Source organism: Artemia franciscana, chromosome 10 (assembly GCF_032884065.1).
Source record: "Artemia franciscana chromosome 10, ASM3288406v1, whole genome shotgun sequence".
Classification (NCBI taxonomy): Eukaryota; Metazoa; Arthropoda; class Branchiopoda; order Anostraca; family Artemiidae; genus Artemia; species Artemia franciscana.
Window position 1 is genome coordinate 10925311 of NC_088872.1, and position 20991 is coordinate 10946301.

The 20991-nt window shown below is 36.7% G+C and overlaps 3 protein-coding genes across 7 annotated transcripts in view; 2 read left to right on the forward strand and 1 right to left on the reverse strand.

Annotated features, from left to right (window-relative positions):
- LOC136031775 (deoxyuridine 5'-triphosphate nucleotidohydrolase-like) overlaps nt 1-12199 on the reverse strand; it is an 82646-nt gene extending 70447 nt beyond the window's left edge. For all 4 annotated transcript variants that reach the window (XM_065711542.1, XM_065711541.1, XM_065711540.1 and 1 more), the window contains exon 1: nt 12086-12199. The gene's annotated coding sequence lies outside the window, so the exon portion shown is untranslated. The remainder of the gene's footprint in view (nt 1-12085) is intronic.
- The window catches only part of LOC136031774 (protein KTI12 homolog), a 48070-nt gene continuing 27934 nt past the window's right edge, over nt 856-20991 (forward strand). The window contains exon 1 of one of the 2 annotated variants that reach the window (XM_065711537.1): nt 856-988. The gene's annotated coding sequence lies outside the window, so the exon portion shown is untranslated. The remainder of the gene's footprint in view (nt 989-20991) is intronic. The other variant, XM_065711538.1, reaches the window with a different exon arrangement.
- LOC136032372 (protein phosphatase 1 regulatory subunit 3C-like) lies at nt 19068-19811 on the forward strand. Its single transcript, XM_065712695.1, has one exon. The coding sequence runs from the start codon at nt 19068-19070 to the stop codon at nt 19809-19811; it is 744 nt and encodes a 247-aa protein (XP_065568767.1).

Below are 20991 nucleotides of genomic sequence, written 5' to 3' on the forward strand. Positions count from 1 at the left end.
GGGTGATTTTGCAGTTGGTTTGATCTCAGCTAGATGTTAAGAGACCTAGGGCTCCAACTTAAATAAAACAACACACTACAGAGCTTATGCAAAGTCCTTAGTAGCTATTAGTCAAAAGAGTCATTAATCCAATGCAGACATATATATTCTTCCTCGTGTAACCTCTCTTTCAACAATATTTTATTAGAAGAAGATCGCAGTTGATAAAAAATCCGCCAAACCTAAGAAAGTTGATATTTGCAATGGAACTCTTATATTATAACTTCGAAGACCACACTGCCTTTCCATGACGAAAGTAAAACAGTTCAAAATAGGGATGATACCTTTTTATTGACAGTGAATAGATATAAAATCATTTAACTGGATATTTCGAACACATATACAGTGTTCATCATCAGCAGTAAAACTAAAGGACATGAATAAAAATAAACAAAATTTATACCTAATAAACTAATTACATATAGTTTATTGCTCTTACTTTTTTCAATGCAACAGCGGATGCAAATCTCTTTACCTTTTCGGTTCCGGTTCATTAGAATTATCTGACATATTACGTGGACAGAGGTCATAGCTCTTATCAGATAATTCTAATGAACCGGAACCGAAAAGGTCAAAGAGAGTCGCCTCCGCTGTTGCATTGAAAAAATAAGAGCAATAAACTATATGTAATTAGTTTATTAGGTATAAATTTTGTTTATTTTTATTCATGTCCTTTAGTTTTACTGCTGATGATGAACACTGTATATGTGTTCGAAATATCCAGTTAAATGATTTTATATCTATTCACTGTCAATAAAAAGGTATCATCCCTATTTTGAACTGTTTTACTTTAACTCTTATATTTCTTCTTTTACTTGAAAATTGAGGTTTCATTTTCGCTTATTTTAGCTAATCGGGCTTCATAACGCAAATTAAAAGGCAGAGAATTCAATTAATTCACTTCACCTGGGCCCGAATGCTTTATCAAGGTTTTGAATGGTATTTTAAGGTAATTTACCTCTATCCTCCTAAAAACATGGGAATCAGAATGGTTCATTTTTTTCAGAATTGTGTTGGCTGCCGTGTACGTCCAACCCCTTTAAACAAGGACCTTCAACCATCATCATCCTAGCCCATTTCATTGGATTAATACCTATGGTAGCCTAGTGTCATTCAAAAGAAATTATTTAAAGCTCAAATTAATCTCGGTTTTCCTATTAGTGCTGTTAACTTTATTAGTGGTTCCCTAATTAGCCTACCTTAAATCATAGTTGCCAGTGATAAGCTAGGACAATCCTGTAGTTCCTGGTCAGAAAAGGTTGTGTAAAGACAGATCAGGTGAGTCCCAAAATAATTTACAGGGTTTTTTGTACCATTCCATGTCAACTAGAGGTTTGAGTGACTAAATTTTGGCAGAAGAGACTGTTTCCTAGTTTAATAAGTTCCATAGATTCACTACCCAATTAGAAAAGAATTTGCTATATGACCATGAGTTGGCATGCTTCTTGAAAAGTCTTTAATCATATCCTCTTGTCCTTAAAGAGGCATGTGGTTGAAAGATATTTAGGATAAGTTCTTTACAGTTGGGCTGCTTGAATTCCATAGTCATATCCCCTCTCAATTGGCAATAAGTTATTGATAGTAAATTTAATTTGTCAAGTTAGGAGAGGAAAAGAATGCTATACAAACCTTGGATCCATTTAGCTGTATGCCTCTGAACTGATTCTAGAGTTTCTTGTTCAATTTTATTAATTAGGTTGGAAATACACATGCCAAATTCTAGCTTAGGTTGAATTAAACCTTTATAGAGTTTTGAAACAACTGAGGGTGAACAATTACTGAAAGTTCTCTTAAATGCAAACTTTTGTTGGTTGCCTTGTTTTGTCCATTGACTCAATTGAGTACTGGTGACTTAAGCTTTTATTACCAAAATGGATAACCTTGCATTTCTGGACATTGAACATCAGCTTCCAAGTCCCTGCCCAGCAAGTAAATGAGTCCAAGTCTGCACAAGGTGAGTGTAAATATTAAATGAAGATTACTGAAGACTAAGTAATTGCTATACACAGTGATAATTGTAGGAGCTTTGAGCATCCTATTAGAGAAGACTTGTCTCAGGGAGCCATCCTCAGTCTGTTCCTTTTAATCAATTTATTTCTGAGTTTCATTTACAACATACAACTCAATACTGATGATTTTATACTATTGTAGTAGTAGCATAATATGTGTAGGCATGGATACACTGTGAGTTGAAGGTACACCAAATAGGCTTGAGATTTTTTGTGCAGGATTTTGACTCTTGTTGCTACAAGAGCATTGTCAAGTGCTGAAAAACATGTTGTGACCAAGATCAGGCCAGGTTTGCTCAAAGCCTCTATTCATACTTAAGGTCCCAGGGACTTGTTTCTGTCCAGTTCTAAGCCAACTGAAGTGTTTCAGTATAGACCTGAGAATGTGTTGGTCCCTGTCCTTCACTGGTACCTGTGACCATTGCTTTCCCTGATATTAAAATAGATGGAATGTTACAATGTTAAAAATAACTATCATATCAATATTTTGACTGGCAAATTCAGATGATTTGAACTGGACCTATTTGGAGTTTCAGAATCTCATATCCTAGGGATATGAACCATGAGTCAAAAGTCCTTATTTCACTCCAAGCTGTGATTTAAGGTAATGAAATTAAGTTATATAGAATTTATTTGGTTAGGCAGGAAGGATAGAGTATAGAAACAGAGAGTAGAACTTATGATGAATAAGTAAACTTCATGATGCATAAGCAATTTCTCAACTTATGACTAAAAAATACAGCAAATATTGATGTTGGTAGACTCTGGGATGATAATTTGAGAAAAAATTTCCAGGAACAGTTACATAATAAACTGGAGACTCTAAAATTTGACAACATAGAATATGAATAGAATAATTATTAGACAGTAATTTTTGGAGTTGCTAATGGTGTCTTAGGGAAAAAGTTAGGAATGCAGCTAGGAATATTAGTGTAAAAGCTTTATGTTTAATAGAGAGGAAATGGGACTTGTACAATAATCATCAGAATCATAGATCATATGAAAACAAGAGGAATGTAAAGAAAGTAGAGAAAGCATTAAAATGTACACTAAGCTAATGTGAAACAGAGCCATGGCCAAAATTGCTGAGGATCTGAAAGATGCAGCTAGACATCATAATAGTTTGACTGGCATGTTAATAATTTGAGAGGGGTTAGTCAATATGGACTTGTTCCAGTCAAAGATAGGAAGGGGGCCACAATTAGTGATAAGGAAACAGTTAAAGAGAGTGAAGCAGAACATTTTGAAAATGTACTAAACCAAGAGAGAGTTGCAGGAAAAGATATAGAGGAAAACAGAAAAGTCTATGATGCCTTGGGCATGTAGGAAGATTTTTTTTGTTAGGATTAATTAGTGACAGTACTAAGAGGATTTAAAATAATTAGGCCCCAGGTGTTGATAATAATAGTATGGTAAGTGAGTTCTTAAATGTGGTGGATCTAAGGTTAGAAATAAGTTACTGATGATTATGAATTTTTTTTTTTAAGGAAGTACCTAGCAATTTTAAGAAAACTCTAATTAAACCACTGTATAAGAAAGGTGATAAGAGGATGTGTGGTAATTATTGAGGCATTAGCCTGGTCTCTGTTGGCTCTTTAGGTTTCAAATTACTTAGTATGATGATATCTTTTTAGACTGAGCAATGCTGTAGACAAAGCTATAAGAAAAAAACAGTGTCATTGTAGAAAGGGTAGATGATTTCTAAACCAAATTTTCACTCTTAGGTTAATAATTGAGGAGTGCCTAAGTTATCAAACACGTTTAGTCCTCAGTTTTCTAGATTACAAGCAAAAATTTAATTCTGTTACTAGAAGTACTTTATCAAAGGTCTTATCCTTGTATGGTGTACCAGGCAAATAAATTAAAGTGATTCAAGTGAGTAAGAAATGATGTTAGCAGCTGGTTTTGTACTGAATCAGGAGTTGAGTAAGGTTGTGTTCTATCCCTCTTTATATGAATCAGTTTAATGTGCTTTATCTTAAGGAGCACAGGAAGGGCAATGGGAGAACATAAAATCAAATGGGGAAGAAAAGCTTTCTGGACTTAGATTATGCTGATGATTTAAGTATCTTAGATGTAACTATGAGTAAAACGAATGAACTTTTAGAGGTTTTGCTGGTTCAGCATGCTAGAATAGGTTTTAAAATTAATCTTAAGAAGACTTAGTTGCTAAAGCTAGGAATAAGTGAAGATGAAAAGGTGACACAGGGTAACAAAATGTTTTGTCAGGTGGACAGCATTGCTTACCTTGGTAGTTTTATTAGTAAAGATGGTGGGAGCAGTGAAGATGCTAAAAAGTAGAATAGCCAAGGCTCAGTGTTTTTTTTTTTTTTTTTTTTTTTTTTTTGACAATTGAAAGAAGTTTGGAAAAATAGGAAGATATGTCAATGGTATATGCAGTCAGACCTCCTGCAGTAGATTACAATCTGCTAACCTCCCAACACTTGTTTTTCAGCATAGGTGTAATGACATGATGCTCACCTACAGGTACCTCCAGCAAGCAGACCAAAAGCTGTTCACCTTCTCTTCCCACCAAAGACAAATACAAGGACTTTTGAAAAAGCTGTTCAAATCCACAGCTAACACCAAGGTCTGACTAGATTTTTTCATTCAGCAAGTGGTGAACAATTGGAACCAACTAAGCCAAGGGGCAATTTCTGCAGCCATGCTTGGGGAATTCAAAAAGAGGCTCAACAAGGAATGGGAGGCCAAACCATGGAGAATCCAGTGGAACAACTCTTCCCAGCACTCACTACCATAAAACTCTTGAAAGACAATAGAGAGTCAGCTTGGAGGATGATGCAGATTGTCATACTTAACCATCTTGCACTCAATCCAAAGTTGATGTTGTGTGGTGGTGCCAACTCCAAATTGCTGGAGAATTGTTCTTGAACCACACCTACCACGTGATCACCATTACAGAGTGGGCTTAAATTGCATCTCTCCAGCACTCTCTAGTCCTGATGGTTTGTCACTTGATCTTATCACAATGACCAGATCTACCACCATCATCAACAATGGAGCATCACAGTTCTTGCAACTAATTTGCTCTGAAGTGCAAATTAAGGTAATGTCTGCAAACCAAGATTAGAATATTGGAAGCTACAGTTATGACAGTTTTTGAAAGAGAAGTTCCCTATGGATTGTTCTGGGTACCCAGTGGAATGACTAACAGTAGGCTGTACAAAAAGTGTGGTTCAATCCCACTTTCTAGGACTATAATGAGAGAAAGATTGAGATGGCTAAGGCATGAACTTTGAATAAGGATGACAAATGCCAAAGATTGTCCTTTTTAGCCAACTGTTTAGGGTTAAACAGAAAGCAGGCTCTACAAGGCTGGGGTGGGAGAATGTCACAAAGAAAGATTTAAGGGAAATGGGAACTTCCAGGGAAGGTGTAACAGGGCTTTGAATAGATTGGGAAGGAGGAGGAGAGTGTGTAGCTGTGTTGGCCACATGTGGCTTGATGCTGTGGTAAGTTATTATTGGTAGTTGCTGTATTGTTATCAATATTGGTTAAAGTTGTCCCTGATCTGGTCCAAGACTTACATCAAGAAGCTCATGTAATATCCTGCTTCTCAAAAGCATTAAGTCTACCAGTAAAGTTTTAGCTTGTGATCTTTTGTTAATATTCAGGTAGTTGAGTCTAGGTAAAGGAAACTCCTAGGAATAAATGCATATCCTTAATGACTCCCATGGGAAGGTGTTTTTAAGTAACTATCACCATTTCTTGCCCCTCCAAAGGGTACTAACCTTTGGTGACCTTTTACAATATTTGTGGTATAAAAGTGAAACCAGGAGAAACAGATCTATTCCTCAAATGAGCGACAATAAAAATTTTTAAGCTCATATCTTTACTCAGTCCTAAATAAGGCATAGGCTATAAAATTTAGAGACTGTAAATGCATTTTTTGAATTTTTTAGGGTTTTGAAACCCTCAATACAGCTTAGAGTTCTACTCATATGGGGGAATTCTGTTTTCAAAGACTAGACTCAATGTAAAATGATTACTGTAACAATACAAAATAAAAGTAAAATATGTTTTGTCCAAACTGTAGGACCATTATATTTCAGCAGGTCAGAGCTTAAGCCACAGATACCAGCAGCTTTGTTATTCTTGAGCCTTTTAACTACATTTCTAATTTCTGAGGGGCTGAAAGGTTCATGTGAAGGAATATTTGCTCCAGCCCTTTGACAAGTAGATTGACTGGGACTACCATTTGAAGACAGACAGGCTAGTATTAATTACGAGCAAGCAGAAGTGGTCCTTTCACCTCTCAAGACAAGTGCCCTCATCAGAGACAAGTTTCCCATCCAGGGATAGGAGATGCTTGAACAGGCTACCCATGTCTCCTTTTTGTTGCTAATTCCATTCCATCAGCTTTTCTTGTAACAAACTTAGTTCAGTCTGAGTGAATGAGACTGTTTTGCACTCCATTAAGCCTCCAATAAATGATCTTGTCCCCAGGGAGTCTTGCCCTCCGTCTTCTGCTCTATAACCTCCAGTGTTTCATTTATTAGCCAAGATTACTTTGGAAAACCTCTCTTGCCAAGCACCAATTGTGCTGCTTTGCTCGTCTGTGACTTAAAATACTTCCAGGCGTCTTCACTGCTGCTAAGTGCGCCAAGGAGCCCAAAGCAATTTGATGCTCAGTACTATACTTTAGGCAAGTATTTGGCTCCTGGAGTTTTTCAATTGTATTAACTGGCCTTCTTTCTGATTATTGTGCTTGAAGGCAGAGATGGACTTCAGCACACACAAGTATGTAGTCTGCGTTTCCGAGTTCTGCTGATCTTTAAGTTCTAGAGCTGTTCAGCAATGATCTCCAATGTTTAGACATAATGATGTAGTTGATCATATTCTTTGTGCAACCATCATTACTATACCATGTGTACTGGTGGAAGGTTTTGTGTTGAAAGTAAGTGTTTGCAATGACAAGGTCATTGGATCAGCATAGTTCAAGTAGGCGAAGGCCATTGTTTTTGAGTGGGCTGGGAGAAACAGGGCCAATTGTGCCACACAAAACACCCTTATCACCACACACTGTTTAAATGAAGTCACCAAGAATAACAGTTATATCATGGGAGGAAACTTTGGTGAGACATCTGGTCAGAGCAGAGTAGAACTCTTCCTTGATTGTGTTGCCAGAATTGTTGGTTGGAGCATAGCATATGACAATAGTCATTTTACCATGCCTTTGTCCATAGCAGGCCTTCATTAGTCTGTCCAATATGGGTTGGTGCCAGAGTAATGCCTTTCTTCCAAGATGATTTAGCACAAGGCTAACAACATTCCTTCTTGTGCTCTCTCCAGACCAGAGCAAGAAGTGATAAGATACGTTTCTGTAAGACCAGCTATTGCTGCTTTTTTCTTATGAAGTTCTACAGAGAGTATGTTCTTTGATGCGGGTCTATTGACAGTCAAAACATTCTAGGTGGCTAGTTAAAGCCTCCTGTGGTCCAAGAGACTTCATCTGTCAGTCTTTCTGACATTGTCAGCATATCTGTTGATGCACAATGGTCGAGATCTTAAAAGGAAGTCCGGATCCGAGACTGTTTTGTTATTTTTTGTTGCAATTTATTTTAGGTGGAGGGTTGCAAGCCTAACCGACCCTAAGCCTGGAATCTGATTAGAGCCAGGTTAAACCGAGATACTAAGATTCCTGGGGAGGGCTCTACCTGCCACAAGAGATTCTGGCCCCCGATCAGAGTGTTTATTTAGGGGAAACCAAATTTCCAGAGGTACATGGTTGGCAGACAGAGTATGTATCATTCTAGAAGAATTCCATTCCCTCCCATATTGCAAGTAATAGCAAGATCAGAACATGACAAAAATGAAATTGGGAACAAAGAATTCTGTGATTAGCAGACACACAAAAGGAAGTATTAGAATATGTCAAAAATGAAGGCGAAGAACAAATAATTCTGCGATTAGAGTACAAGCAACAACAAGAATAAGAACAAGTCAAAATTAAAGTAAATAAGAACGAAATACTATGCTAAAAGAACAAGGCTGTTGCAATCTTTGACAAAGATGCCATAACTATGCAAGTGTTTATTACAATTCACTGGGACCCTTCAAAATTCAATGTATTCGCTCTAAAGCCCTTCATTATCCCAGGGAAATAATAGCAAACAAAGGTGGTTCAGTTGGAGGTTGCTGCTTGCTTTGTGGAATTGCATTGCCATCTCCACAATTTCCAAATGAATTGGTTTGGATGTCACTTACTCTTTAAGGAGCTCCATAAACAAATCCGAAACGTGAACTTATGTTTTGCTTTAGCTTTGTTCAACATAAGCACTGATCAAACAATCAATAGTTGTTGTTTTTTCAGCTTCAAAGTAGCTGGACAAATTTATGCCAAAATTAATGTAGCAGCACATACATTACAAGCCCCTAAAGGTGATTTTAAACCACCTTCATATGGCCAAATGTACTTTTTAGACCACAGTGGCTAGAACACCACTGTGGTTATAATGGACAAGGTGAAGAACACCTTGCACATTATTTATATTATGGGATCTCTTGCAAGAAATATTGCAAGACACAAAAAACTATTCCAAAAGTTTTATGAAAATGCAAGAAGTGTAGGATGATGTAAATCAACCTGCTGCTTCACTGGGACAACAGTCTTGGTTAGAAGGCAAGTAGCAATGCAAATCAATATATAAAAGCCTAAGAGTAGAAAAGGGATTAAAGTTAGTCATAGCTAGGAGTCTCAGTTTGGTTAGCAAAAGCTAAGTATTCCAGGACTATTCAGATTACTTTCAAGTCCTCTAGGAATTCTGCCAAATAAGCTGTTTCAATTGTTGATGTGTTGTTGCCTGATCTTATTATATGAGTACTTTAATAAATGTATTTATATTTGTTTGGTGCATATTTGTGTTATCAGATCTCAGGCCCAATTCTCACGACCTCTGGTGCTTCCCAAGAGAATCCATAATAAGGAAAAGCGAATTAAACGCTCGAAACGGTAATTGACTTTCGGCTTCAGAATTCCCCTCAACAACCAGTTTATATACCTCCCGTAACAGCTCGTTTTGGCCTTGGAGAGGGTAACTATATGAAAGAATTGTGCTAAATACTTTCAGTCAAGGGACTTACCCCTATACTATACCGCCTACTAATCGCGAAAAATATTGACAACCTTGAACTAGCAGTTCAGGAGATGGAAAAAGCCATAGAAATTGACAACCATCTATAAATAATGTAGAAACATAAACCCATTATCTTTAAGAGACCCTTCCCTATGATTTTTTAACTAACCAGCCCGGACAAACAAATATTGAACAACCTATAAGATGCTATGCATATAATCGAATAGGTCACTTTGCAGGAGACTGCTTTTCAAAAAGCAGTTACCACCCTACTAACAGCGACACAAGTGACTGTTTTTCCAGGGGAGAAATAATGATAGCTATGGTATCAGAAGTAATAAGGGGACTATCTTCCTTGCAAGGGGTAATTACCAAAGTTCTAACGAAAGCTTCAACACGATACAGCACAGTACTGTAGTAAAACATGTTCCCCTAGAAAAGTAATTTGTGTGCCAAAGGCAACAACTTTACCCAACGGGGTCACAATAATAATACCAATTGGCAAAACAGCCAGTCAAATGGAAAAACAATCAATGCCCTTTCACAATGCCCAGCAATTGGATCTCGCAGGACAATAATTTTAGCCTCCAGAACCCATAGTACCTATCTTCGACGGCAAAATTTTCCATAGGTCCGAACCATTTGTAATACTTTTTGTAAGTGCCCTCAATAATAAAACTTTGCCAATATTTAACGATTTTATTATAGCCAGTGTCTTTTTTTGGTCCTGATAGATTCAGGGGCAATAGTACATGTAATAAATACATCTGTATTCAATAAATTGCCAATATCTGTTAAACGACGAAAGAGCAGTGTATGTCAGAGCTTATCAAATGTAACGAGACATAATTTAGATGTTAAAGGGTCCATATACTTGACCCCACATAGGGATAGCGAAGAGTTCCCAACAAACTTTCTAATATATAAGAATCTCCCATACGAAGCAATAATAGGGTCCAACTTTTTGTGGTCAAGTAAAATTCTATTGGATGTAGTTGGAAAGAAAAACGAGCGTGAACAGTGTACGAAGTAAATCAACAAAAGTGAGAATAGACAATATGCAACAGTATAGAGAAAAACAAATTCAGGCAATATCTGAATTATGGAATAATATAATATATATAAAATTATGGAATAATATATATATATATATATATATATATATATATATATATATATATATATATATATTTACATATATAATATATATCTATATATATATATATATATATATATATATATATATATATATATATATATAAATATATATCGAAGCCACTAACAAAGTATTAGAGAGCACAGCCTTAAATTCAATTGAAAATAAAGCTAATCAAAATTAGTATGGGTCTATGGTATGCAAAACTAAAATCCCCCCAAAATCGATGCAAAGGGTTCAAATATACAAAAATGGTTTAGCCAAATAAATATAAGGGTGAAATTTGGATTGCATTACCGTCAGAGGAAATTTCCAAAGACTTTAGGTGCAAGGAACAAATAATAAATTATAAAAAGGGAAAAGATTACATCTGGGTAACAAATATGTACGAAAATGGTACTAAAAAAGGGAATATGCTTAATTGAAATACAAGTAATATCAGGACGCGATATAAACGACTGAAAGAAAAAATCGGGAAAGAATCCAATTCATAAATGAATACTCAAAATGAAAAGTGTTTCACTTTTCATCCAAGACTCAATTTCTTGAAAAATTACAATCTAAGCCTTAGCACTTATATTACAAAAAAAAAACAATAATGAAGCAAGCTGTTATGGGAATTTAAAATGTTTTTTAAAAACAAAATTGGCTATTAAACAAAATTATAGAACTGAAAAAGAACAACATCACACGACCCACTGTTAGCCCCTACTCTTCTCCAGCAATTCTAGCACCAAAGTCAGAGCCCTAAATAAACAAGTAGTAAGCGATAAATTTTCCAAATTGCAGAAGAAGGCGTAAATAAAGCTGTGTTTTCTGCAATAGAATGTGTTTTTTTATGAATTGTTGTCGATACCATCAAAGTCAAGAAAAAGTGTTCTTGGGATCGGAATCATAGTATAATCAAACAAGGTTGGGGTGGGATTAGAGAAAGAATAAGATTTTTTTAACATTTACTCTGTCACTAGTAAATATTCCTAGAAAATCGTGAAATAGATGCCATTATAAATCCTAAATCTACAAGGAAAGTTTAGGAATAACCTATAGAATAAAGCTATTTTGGAATATACAATCTGTTGTAAAGATAAGTAAATGTTTTATTGAGAACTATAAACTATGTTAATTTTTGCTGTTTCAAGAAATTCATCTCATGCCATAAATGGATCTTACTTTAGTTGTTACACATTATTAGAAAAGATAGTACTCGTAGTGACAAAAGGGCCAATGTGGGTTTTTTGTTTTGTATTAAGATACTCATACTATGTTCTAACAAATAAGAACACTTTTTAAAATAATCAGGTTATTGGATGTAAGTTGTTAAGTAGCAATGTATTTACCATATCAATATGTCAAGTATAAGAAAGAAAGAAAGAAAGAAATTTTATTTGAGCCCTACGGCCATACACAACATGATTTAATAATACAACACTGCACAGAACACACACTCAATATAAAACAATACTTATTTTCATTCACTCGGGCTCGACTGAGCCTCTCCCACCTTTTCCACATATCGTGCTATTTTGCATATGGTTCCAGGCATCGAAGACCTCATGATATCAGAAAGCAGCACCAACCGATGGTCCCCCCAAATTTCATCCCTAAGACTTTCAAGCTCCTGGCACTCCATGAGGAAATGGGCTAAATTATTATCCTCTTTTCCGCAATACCCACACTTACCATTTCTACCCTTATTTTTTTTTAAATTTCTGTCCCCTATGTACTGGAAGGCAATTTCCCCTCAACTGGATCCATGATTTTAAATATCTAAAATGTAAATTTACCTTAAAATAATATTCTTCCCCAAAAATTTCTTTTACTTTACTATATTCCTTCAGTGTTTCCGACGAACGTACTAAACAACCCCACTCTTGTATCTCTTGGTCTTTCAATCTCTGCATAATTTCTGGAAGGCATTGTGTGTTTCCGGGTCCGTTTCCTTCCATCCACAAATAAGAGAGGCCTAGTTTGTCAAGAGATTTCTTGATTTGTTGAGTCGAAGTAGTTTTCCTATTAATTCGAAGCAAATCATTATAAGCTTATTTAGCCAATCGGTCCTCAGGAAGTTGGGTTAATATCAGCCAAAACTTAAATACTTGATAAAGCCGGTGCAATTTCAGTGAGAAGATGCCGAAGTCTTCTTTGATTAGCTGGTTATGTGTTGTCTGGTGCAGCCCGAAGAGTCTTTTGTAGTATCTAAACTGGACTGATTCTAGCTTCTCCGTGGCCTCCAGGCCCCATAGCTCAGCTCCGTAATGGATTGCTGGTTTAATTTTCGAATCAAATATTTGCTTAAACATTTTTAGTGACTTCGACTTTTTCACTAGGTCATTACGTAATATTGCACCCACTGCTGCTTTCCCTCGCTTTGACATTTCGCTCACATGTTCCTTCCAACTGCAGTTAGGTGTCAGGGTAAATCCCAGATATTTCGCCTTTTCCACTACCTTAATCTCTTGTCCTTTGAACCGAAATTTCTCGTTCTCGACTAAATTCCTTCTTCCTCCTTTATTGAAGATCATTATCTCCGTCTTCCCGAGGTTTAGACGTAGTTTCTTCGATTCAAGGTATTCTGCCATCAGGTCAATTAAAATTTGTAGTTCACGAGCTGTTTTCGCTACTAATGCCATGTCGTCGGCGAACGGCAGAGCCGAGATCATTCTGTTGCCGAGCTTAACGGCTGGGGCCCGTCTTTTCTCCAAGAATTCTACGATGTCGTTTACGAATATTCCGAATAGCCGAGGTGACAGGGCACTTCCTTGTTTAACACCTCTTGTCTGTTCAAATATCCTTGAATCTCCTTTTCCAAACACTCTAACGACTGCTTTTGTACTTCCATACATATTAGCTACCAGCTGTGCGAAATGACCTGGTAGTCCAATTTTAATTAATTCCATTATCAGTAATTCCCTATCCATGTTATCGAAAGCTTTTTGGAGGTCTAAAAAAGCCACGTAAAATTTATTTTTTCCTCTTCCATGTTTTTCAGAAAGGGAACATTCTGTCCGCTGTATTGTATCTGGCCCGGAAGCCTCCTTGCTCTTCTTTAATTTTTTCGTACACTTCAAGCCATTTTGACAGTCTCACATCAATAATTTTCTCAAATATTTTACTCGTCGTTGGAATTAGGGATATGGGTCTATAGTTGGAGTGTTCCTTCGCATTTCCCTTTTTGAAAAGCGGCAAAATTACTGACGTCTTCCATGCTTCGGACCATTTACATGTGCTAAGAATTGCATTGAAGATGAGGACCATTATGGGAACGAATGACAGTGCGAACTTCTTATAAACCATGATAGGGATTCCATCCAGCCACGGCGCTGTGCCCCCTTTCTGATTCTTCAAAATGTTTTTTATTTCCTCCTCCTTTGTTTCCTCCAGCAAACTGTAGTCATGCTCTTGGAGCGGGAAACAATTTCCCTCCGTCGGGATAGAATTTAGCACTCCAAGAGGTGCTGTATCGTTTCCTATTTCAAAATATGGTGGCCATGTTTCTGGTTTGGGCATTTTTGTTGGGTAGATTTTTTTTCTCAGGGTCTTGAATTTTCCTCCAAAATACTTTCATGTCATTCATTTTAAAACTCTCCGATAATTGTTTTATATCCCTTATTTCCGCTTCTCTTTTTTTCTGTTTCAATAACTGTTTATAATCTCGCCGGATAGCTTTCATCTGGAGAACTACTGTCACTTTTAGGGGGCTCTCTTTGAGGGCCTTCACTTTTTCTACTATTTGAATCAATTCTTTTTTCCTTGCTAAACATTCATCATCAAAAAATTCCTTTCGCTCGCTCTCAGGGGACACTTTAGGCGTTATTTCATGAATAATTCCGTTTAGCCCGTCGATCATCTGATCGACTGGTAATTTACCTTCTTTCAAGACCTTCAGTTCCTCTTGAACCTTTTTATCAAGTAATCTTTCTTCCATTTTGTGTATTTCTGATTTCGACATTTCTCTTTTTAAAATTTCTTTTCTCTGGAAATTTCCTCTATGCTGTGTTTGTAGAGCATTCGTCGGAAACTTTTGCAAGATTTCTATTAAAACTGGGAAATGATCTGAACCTACAAAGGGGAGAACTTCTACATTTCTAACATCCATCGCGAGGGAAATGTCCACCAGTACATAATCAATAACACTCCCTTTCGCACCCGTGAAACACGTAAAGTCCCCCTTACCCTTATCATTCCCAAACCTCCCATTCCCTATAACTAGCCCATTTTCCCACAAAGATCCAAAAGCCTTTTACCCCAAATATTCAACTTCCTACCTTCATCCATGCTACTTCTTGTAATCCCGTAAGCCTTAGGAGCTGGAACCACTTCCTCACAAATCACTGTATCCACTACTTCTTTTTTCACGCTGGTGTACGCGTTAAAGTCTCCCAATAGCGTTAAACTATGGTCATGGTATTTAAATTTCTTTTCTTCGATCTCTTTTTCCAGAATGTCCCAAGTATCTTCATTTGTGTAGGAACTGTTCTGTGGTGGTAAGTAAACTAATCCGATCACTATCTGCCGTCTATCAGAAAAAAGAACTTTGACCCAAATTATATTTTCTGACTTACTACTTAATCTCTGGTATTTTGACACACTTTTACACTTTAGCAGGACAATAACACCCCCGTAATATCTTCTGTTCGATGACTCTCTTCTTGACACTTTTTCTACATAAAATCTGTCAAACAGTAGCGTTTCGTTGGGGTCATGCCAAGTTTCCACTAAACACACAACGTCAAATGCACTCACGTCTTCCAATAATTGCTTATATTTGTTCTTTAACCCCTGGACGTTCCAAGTGATCATTTTCATAGTTTGGGCATGGCCGTCGGCATGCTAGTTCGAGTCTTCCATATTTTCATCGTACCGGTCTCCGGTTGGGTCCGGATAATTGATCCTGTAGTAGTCTGCTGTGCTTCTGCCTCTTCGGACATTGGGGGTGTCGTATCTCGGACCTCCTCTGTTTTCGTGCGCTTTCCAAATTGGCTCTCTCTGTGGTCTTTGTGAACGATTATTCAGCCTACTGCGTTCTTCTGGGCTGATCATCTGATCCGCTTTCCTGGCGGGCTTAGGCCTCGGGTTCAACCCAGATTGTCCAGCACTTACTTCTGTAGCACTAGTCTGACTGTTCAGTTCCTGGTGAATTTTGGCGGTGATCGCCGCGTTTACTACTGTCTGGGCTGAGGAGGCACTATCCATTGAGCTCTTAGAGTCACTTCGACCACGGGGGGACCTAGGCGTTGTTGTATTATTTCGGGTGACCTCTTTCACTTTTTTACTCTCTTCATCATAAACCAAGAGAGTTCCATCGACAAAAAGTTTTGTCCCCCGTAATCTGACGGGTTTTCCCTCTTCAATTGCTTGGTTCATGACTATTTTTAAGTGGCTTCGCGCATTCCTTTCCTCCAATGTGTAGTCCGGGGTCATAGACACTCCGTCATTCCGAAAGGCACGGCCGCTTTTCAGAATAAAGTTTCGGGTGTCCGCACACTGTAATATATGCAACCCCAGTGGTAATTCATACAACTTCGATGAAGCTCTGTGCTTAATTCCTGCAAACAACCCTCAGTTGTGCCCTTTATGATTCTCGGTGATTCCTAAATGTGCAATCCCATTTTTTGTGTAGCCCCGGTATTCTCCATAAACTATGCTTCTATTTAAACTTGATGAGCAGCTAGCTATCTTTAAAAGCTTTTGAAGTTCAAGTTACACAGTATCAACATTGAATGAATTTACCAATTCGTCATTCTTTTTCATTTAATCTTGGTGAAAAAATTGGAATCAGATGCAACCTCAAGCACTCAAAAATTATTATTCATTAAAAACAAATCATGAGAGATTAAAACTAGAAGAAGCTGCAAACAAAAAACATACGAGTTCTTAAGAATATGGACATACTTTGTGAAGAGCAAGCAAACTTAGCGACGGAAGATGCCACAGGTACTAATGAATTAACATATATTAGACCTTGTTTGTTCTGTAATCACAGCTAAGATACGAAAATTTTTTGTGTGTATTTTTTTTTGTATATATATTTTTTTGTGTTATATTTTTTTTGTATGCGAATTAGTTTAAATTTGGTTTGCTCTTTCCTAGGTAAAATGTGAAAAACACGAAAAGTTGAAACATAGAAAATCAAAAGAAATCCATACAGCCCATTTAGTTCTTTATTTAGGCAGTAACATTGGTAGTGATAGCAAAAGTTAAGCTTATAAATTCATCTGTATACCCTTTTTGATGCTTCCTTCGTAGAAAAACAGAACAACTAATTTCTTATAGTAGCAGTTATATGCATAAAAAATGGTCTAAATTTTCCCTTGCTTCTTTCTATTTATTTTTTCTTTTTTTCCATTTAATTATGGCCTGGTTTCATTGCACACTGAGGGTACTGACGTCAATATAACCGTAACATAGGCTACATTTTGTGTCATTTATAGTATATAACCTATGTTTGGGATGTCATTCATCATCTTGTATACAAAAAAGGTTTTTTTTTGTTAAAAAAATAGATTCTATTGTAAATATTTTTTAAAGCACTAGGTGGAGTAATTTCCTTTAACATGAGCCATTAGAAAGTCATCTATAATATTCCAGTACCCAACTAGCAGCAGAGGAGAAAAAATGATGGTAAAGATGCCTCTGATGCATAATTTTGTGTTTGCAGCCACGTTCCTTAACTTTCATGCCAATGGACATTCCTTTATGTTCAAGCCAAGAGACTGTAAGTTTCCATTATGGGGGTTTTTGCCAAGGCGGTTCCAATGGTATACTTTGTGTTTTGATTTTATACTATTTTTAGTGGGGTTTCGTGCTAATTTTTGTTGCAATGGGACGTGTTTTTCTTTTACTAGATTGCAGCTAACGCTGGAATCACGATTGCACATTATTAGCTGGTAATGGCTCTTCTAAGAATTCAAAGACTCAAGTATACTTTAGGGACCGCTAGTTTGAGATTCATCCGCAGCTCCTATAAATACTAGTTTTAAATTCATCTGCTTCTCCTCTTAAGAGAGGAGTTTCAGATGAATATCACTGTGCTCTCCAACACGGCGAAACAAGCTGGTCTGTCAATCACTGTACAGAAAGCAAAAGTCATGCGCAATAACAGCAATACTTTACCTGCCTCTCATATCAAACTTGGATCACATTTACTAGAAGAGGTAAAAGAGTTGAAGTACCTTGGTAGACAAATCCAATAGGACGGGAGCCTTGAGTGGGAAATCACCACAGCCATTGTATGTACAGGTAGCGCCATCAATAAAGTAAGAAATGTGTTGAAGAATGTAGCATAATCCCTGGAGTTCAAGCTCTGACCTTTCAACAGCAACTTACTCTCTGTACTAACGTACGAATGTGAATCTTGGGCGAAAAAGCAAATGCAGGGATTTGAGAGTATATGCCTTCAACTCATCCTTGGTATCCATTGGGCCGATAAGATCACTGGTGCCTTTATGCAGTGAATTCCTGGTTCAAGCTCTTAAGCAAGTCTTGGACCCAGTTACAGCACCGACAGAAACTCTCTGAAAATTACCGCATTCTTGCAGAATTACCATTCGTTTGCAGAATTATCATTCTGTTTTCTTGTAAATACATCCAAACGGCTAGGTCAGTGTATCTTGTGGGAAAATGCCTCCAGTCAAGGAGTTTCCCAGAAGTCGTTATATATAATGTTTAAAGCTCATTATAGTAGGCGATGAAAACCTCACAAAAAAGGGCAGCTACTAGAAAATTTGCATTTTTTTCAAAATAAATATATAATAATACAACTATCATAGCAAATAATGTGCAAGTCACAATGTCAAGATATAAACACATCAACAAATAAGCTTAGATACAAAAACAGTAGATTCAAATCAAATATTGAAAAAGCTCGCTACAATTATAGCAGTATAGCTATTGTTTTCATGGTTGTTGAAAAGAAAAGCAAAATTAATTTTATGTCACTATTTTTCATTTCTAAAATAAGCACACAGAATGAAAACTTAAGTGGCTTCGAATAATTTTTGGGTGTGAAGCACTAAACTTAAAAAAAAGGTGTGCTCCAGACACACACAAAATAGATTTTCCAACAACAGATCTACCTGAAAGACTAGGTAAATTGTGATTGTATTTGTGATTTTTTTTTGGGGGGGGGGGGTGAAAATAACTTAGAGAATTTAGCATAAATCAAGGCCTTATCGAGGAAACCAATGAGTTTTAATATCCCTGAGATCTTATTCTTAGACAGAATTCAAATTTGTGCTACCTCTCCCCCCTAAAAGGCTCGGGAAAACCTTGGATACGATCCTGATTTAAAATTATCTTTTTCTGTTCTATTCGCAGGCAGTTTTATTTTAAGCCATTTAAATCTGTTTCCTTGTCTTAAAGGGAGATCTTACTGAAAGAAATGCAAGTAAGATATTAGTATCTATGGCTCACACTCATCCGGATTTTTTTTTAGACAAATTAGTTTTCAGTAATATGGCATTAATATTTTTATTTTCTACAACAAAAATAAAGTGATATGAATGACAATCTCTCACAATTGGGGTTGACTTGGACATCAATATAGGTCATTTTTATATTTAGATTGATTTTTCTCAAATTGCAAAAGTTATTTGGACCAAATTTATTGCTAGAAACCTCGTTTGAAAATCATGTTTCTTGTAATGTAAATTTTATACAGTTAGTTGGTTTTTGGGCTTGCCGCCTAAGACTTGATTTTGGCATCTATATTAAAATATAGATATCTATATTTTAACTGAAACTGTAAATTTTTCCATGGTATTCTCAATGACTTTGCTAAAGGGCGCTGGGATGCTAAACCGTTCAAAATTGAAGAAACAAGTTATGTTCGCCGATGATAAGGGTAAGCCACTCGCACAGATCAGGATAATGACAGAGTCATCTGGTTGTCCCCCAAAATGGAACTCTGCCTTTTTAGCACAGGTCACACATGGATTTTCACTTCAGGCATCATCCGATGTTTGGGAGCTTGAGTTTGTCCAACCTGCCGCCGACTATTTTGGCTTCAAAAAAAGACTGGAATCACAAAATGTCTGTTTAGAAAGTGTGCTTGTGAACGACGCTGCATCGAAGGTCACTGGGACTCTAAAAGTGAAAAATATATCCTTCCACAAGGAGGTGAATATCCGTCTAACATTCGATAATTGGAAGTCATACAGGGACTGTCAAGCAACATATGTGCCAGTTCCAACTTTTACAGATAATCCTCACTTCCTTGACACGTTCTGTTTCAGTTTTGATATTTGTAAGAATGTCCCAGTAGATAAATTGGATTTTTGCATTCAGTTCAAATGTGAAGGAATGGAATTCTGGGATAATAATCAAGGGAAAAATTATACAATAAGGAAGGTTATGCAAAGGAGACGGGAAACCCCACCTAATGCTAACTTTAAGAAGCGAAAAAGACCCAATAATCACGTAACCTGTAATGACCCCCTCATGATGAATTTAGAATTTTGGTCCGAGTTTGCTAGCTGGATTAATCTCGATATTGCTGCTCCTTACTGGTAAATAAATCCTACTAATGAAAACAAGCTAAACGATTCACAAATCAATTTTTTTGTTGAAAATTCTAAAAGAATTACTGCATTTTCCATACCTATATCTACGTGCTTTATATAATGTTAAAAATAACACTCTACTATAGTGCTATAGAAATAGGCAGTTTTTCGTAAAAAATTGATTCGTGTAATTATGTATTTCTTATATTGTTATCAATCTTATCGATATATAAGCGTGTATAGATATTGCATCCACTCATTACGTCATATATGCTTATAACCTATCCGATTATAACGTCAGTCATCAAGCTTGTACACGAAAATGACGTTTTTTGTCAAAATTTATTCTATTTTAAAAACTTTTTTTAATTGCAAAAGGTTACTCCGACTAAAGTATTTCGACATAGGTATACGACTTACATAAGGTGTTTGAAGTAACATATCCTGTAATTATCCCGAACTAGGGCTCCACACGATAGTCGGTACCTTTAAAATGACAAGATTTTTGTCCTGTTGTTTTACAGCGATTTCATTTGATGGAAAAATATGGTCAGCATTAAGAGTAGGCACAGGGCATACTTTATTACATGCAAGAGGGTTGAACCGTCTATAACCGACACCATCTGGCACAGTAGGAATTAGCTGCATGCTCCGAGGCTGTTATCTCAGTGAAGCAGTAAGGTGATTTGCATCATCCTCCAGTTCACGCATTTTTGCGCAACTTTTGGCATAGTCGTTTTTGGCTCGTAGTAATTCTTCCAAGTGAATCATTAGATGACGAGAGATCCCGTAATTTAGACGATGTGTGAGCCGTTCCTCAACAGCTTCCTTGGGGTCTAAAAAGTACATTTGGCCATTAGAAGATGGCTCAATTTCACCTTCAATAGTTTGTGATTGATTTGCCGCTAAATTGATTTTCTGATAAACTTGTCCAACTGCTTTAAAGCTAAATATATTACGACTTTTTATGGTTCGATCATCGCTTACGTTGGATGAAGCTAGAGCAAAACACGAGTTTAAGTTTTTAATACTTTTATGAAACTCTCCAGAGAGCAAGTGACATCTTTAAAAAAGGCAAACCGATTCATTTGGGATTTTTGTTAGCGGACTGTTCTTTCGGTCTTTTCACGTTTGATAGTTCAGGTGATTGATTCCAAAAAGTCATCATTTGTAATAAATACAAATTTTCG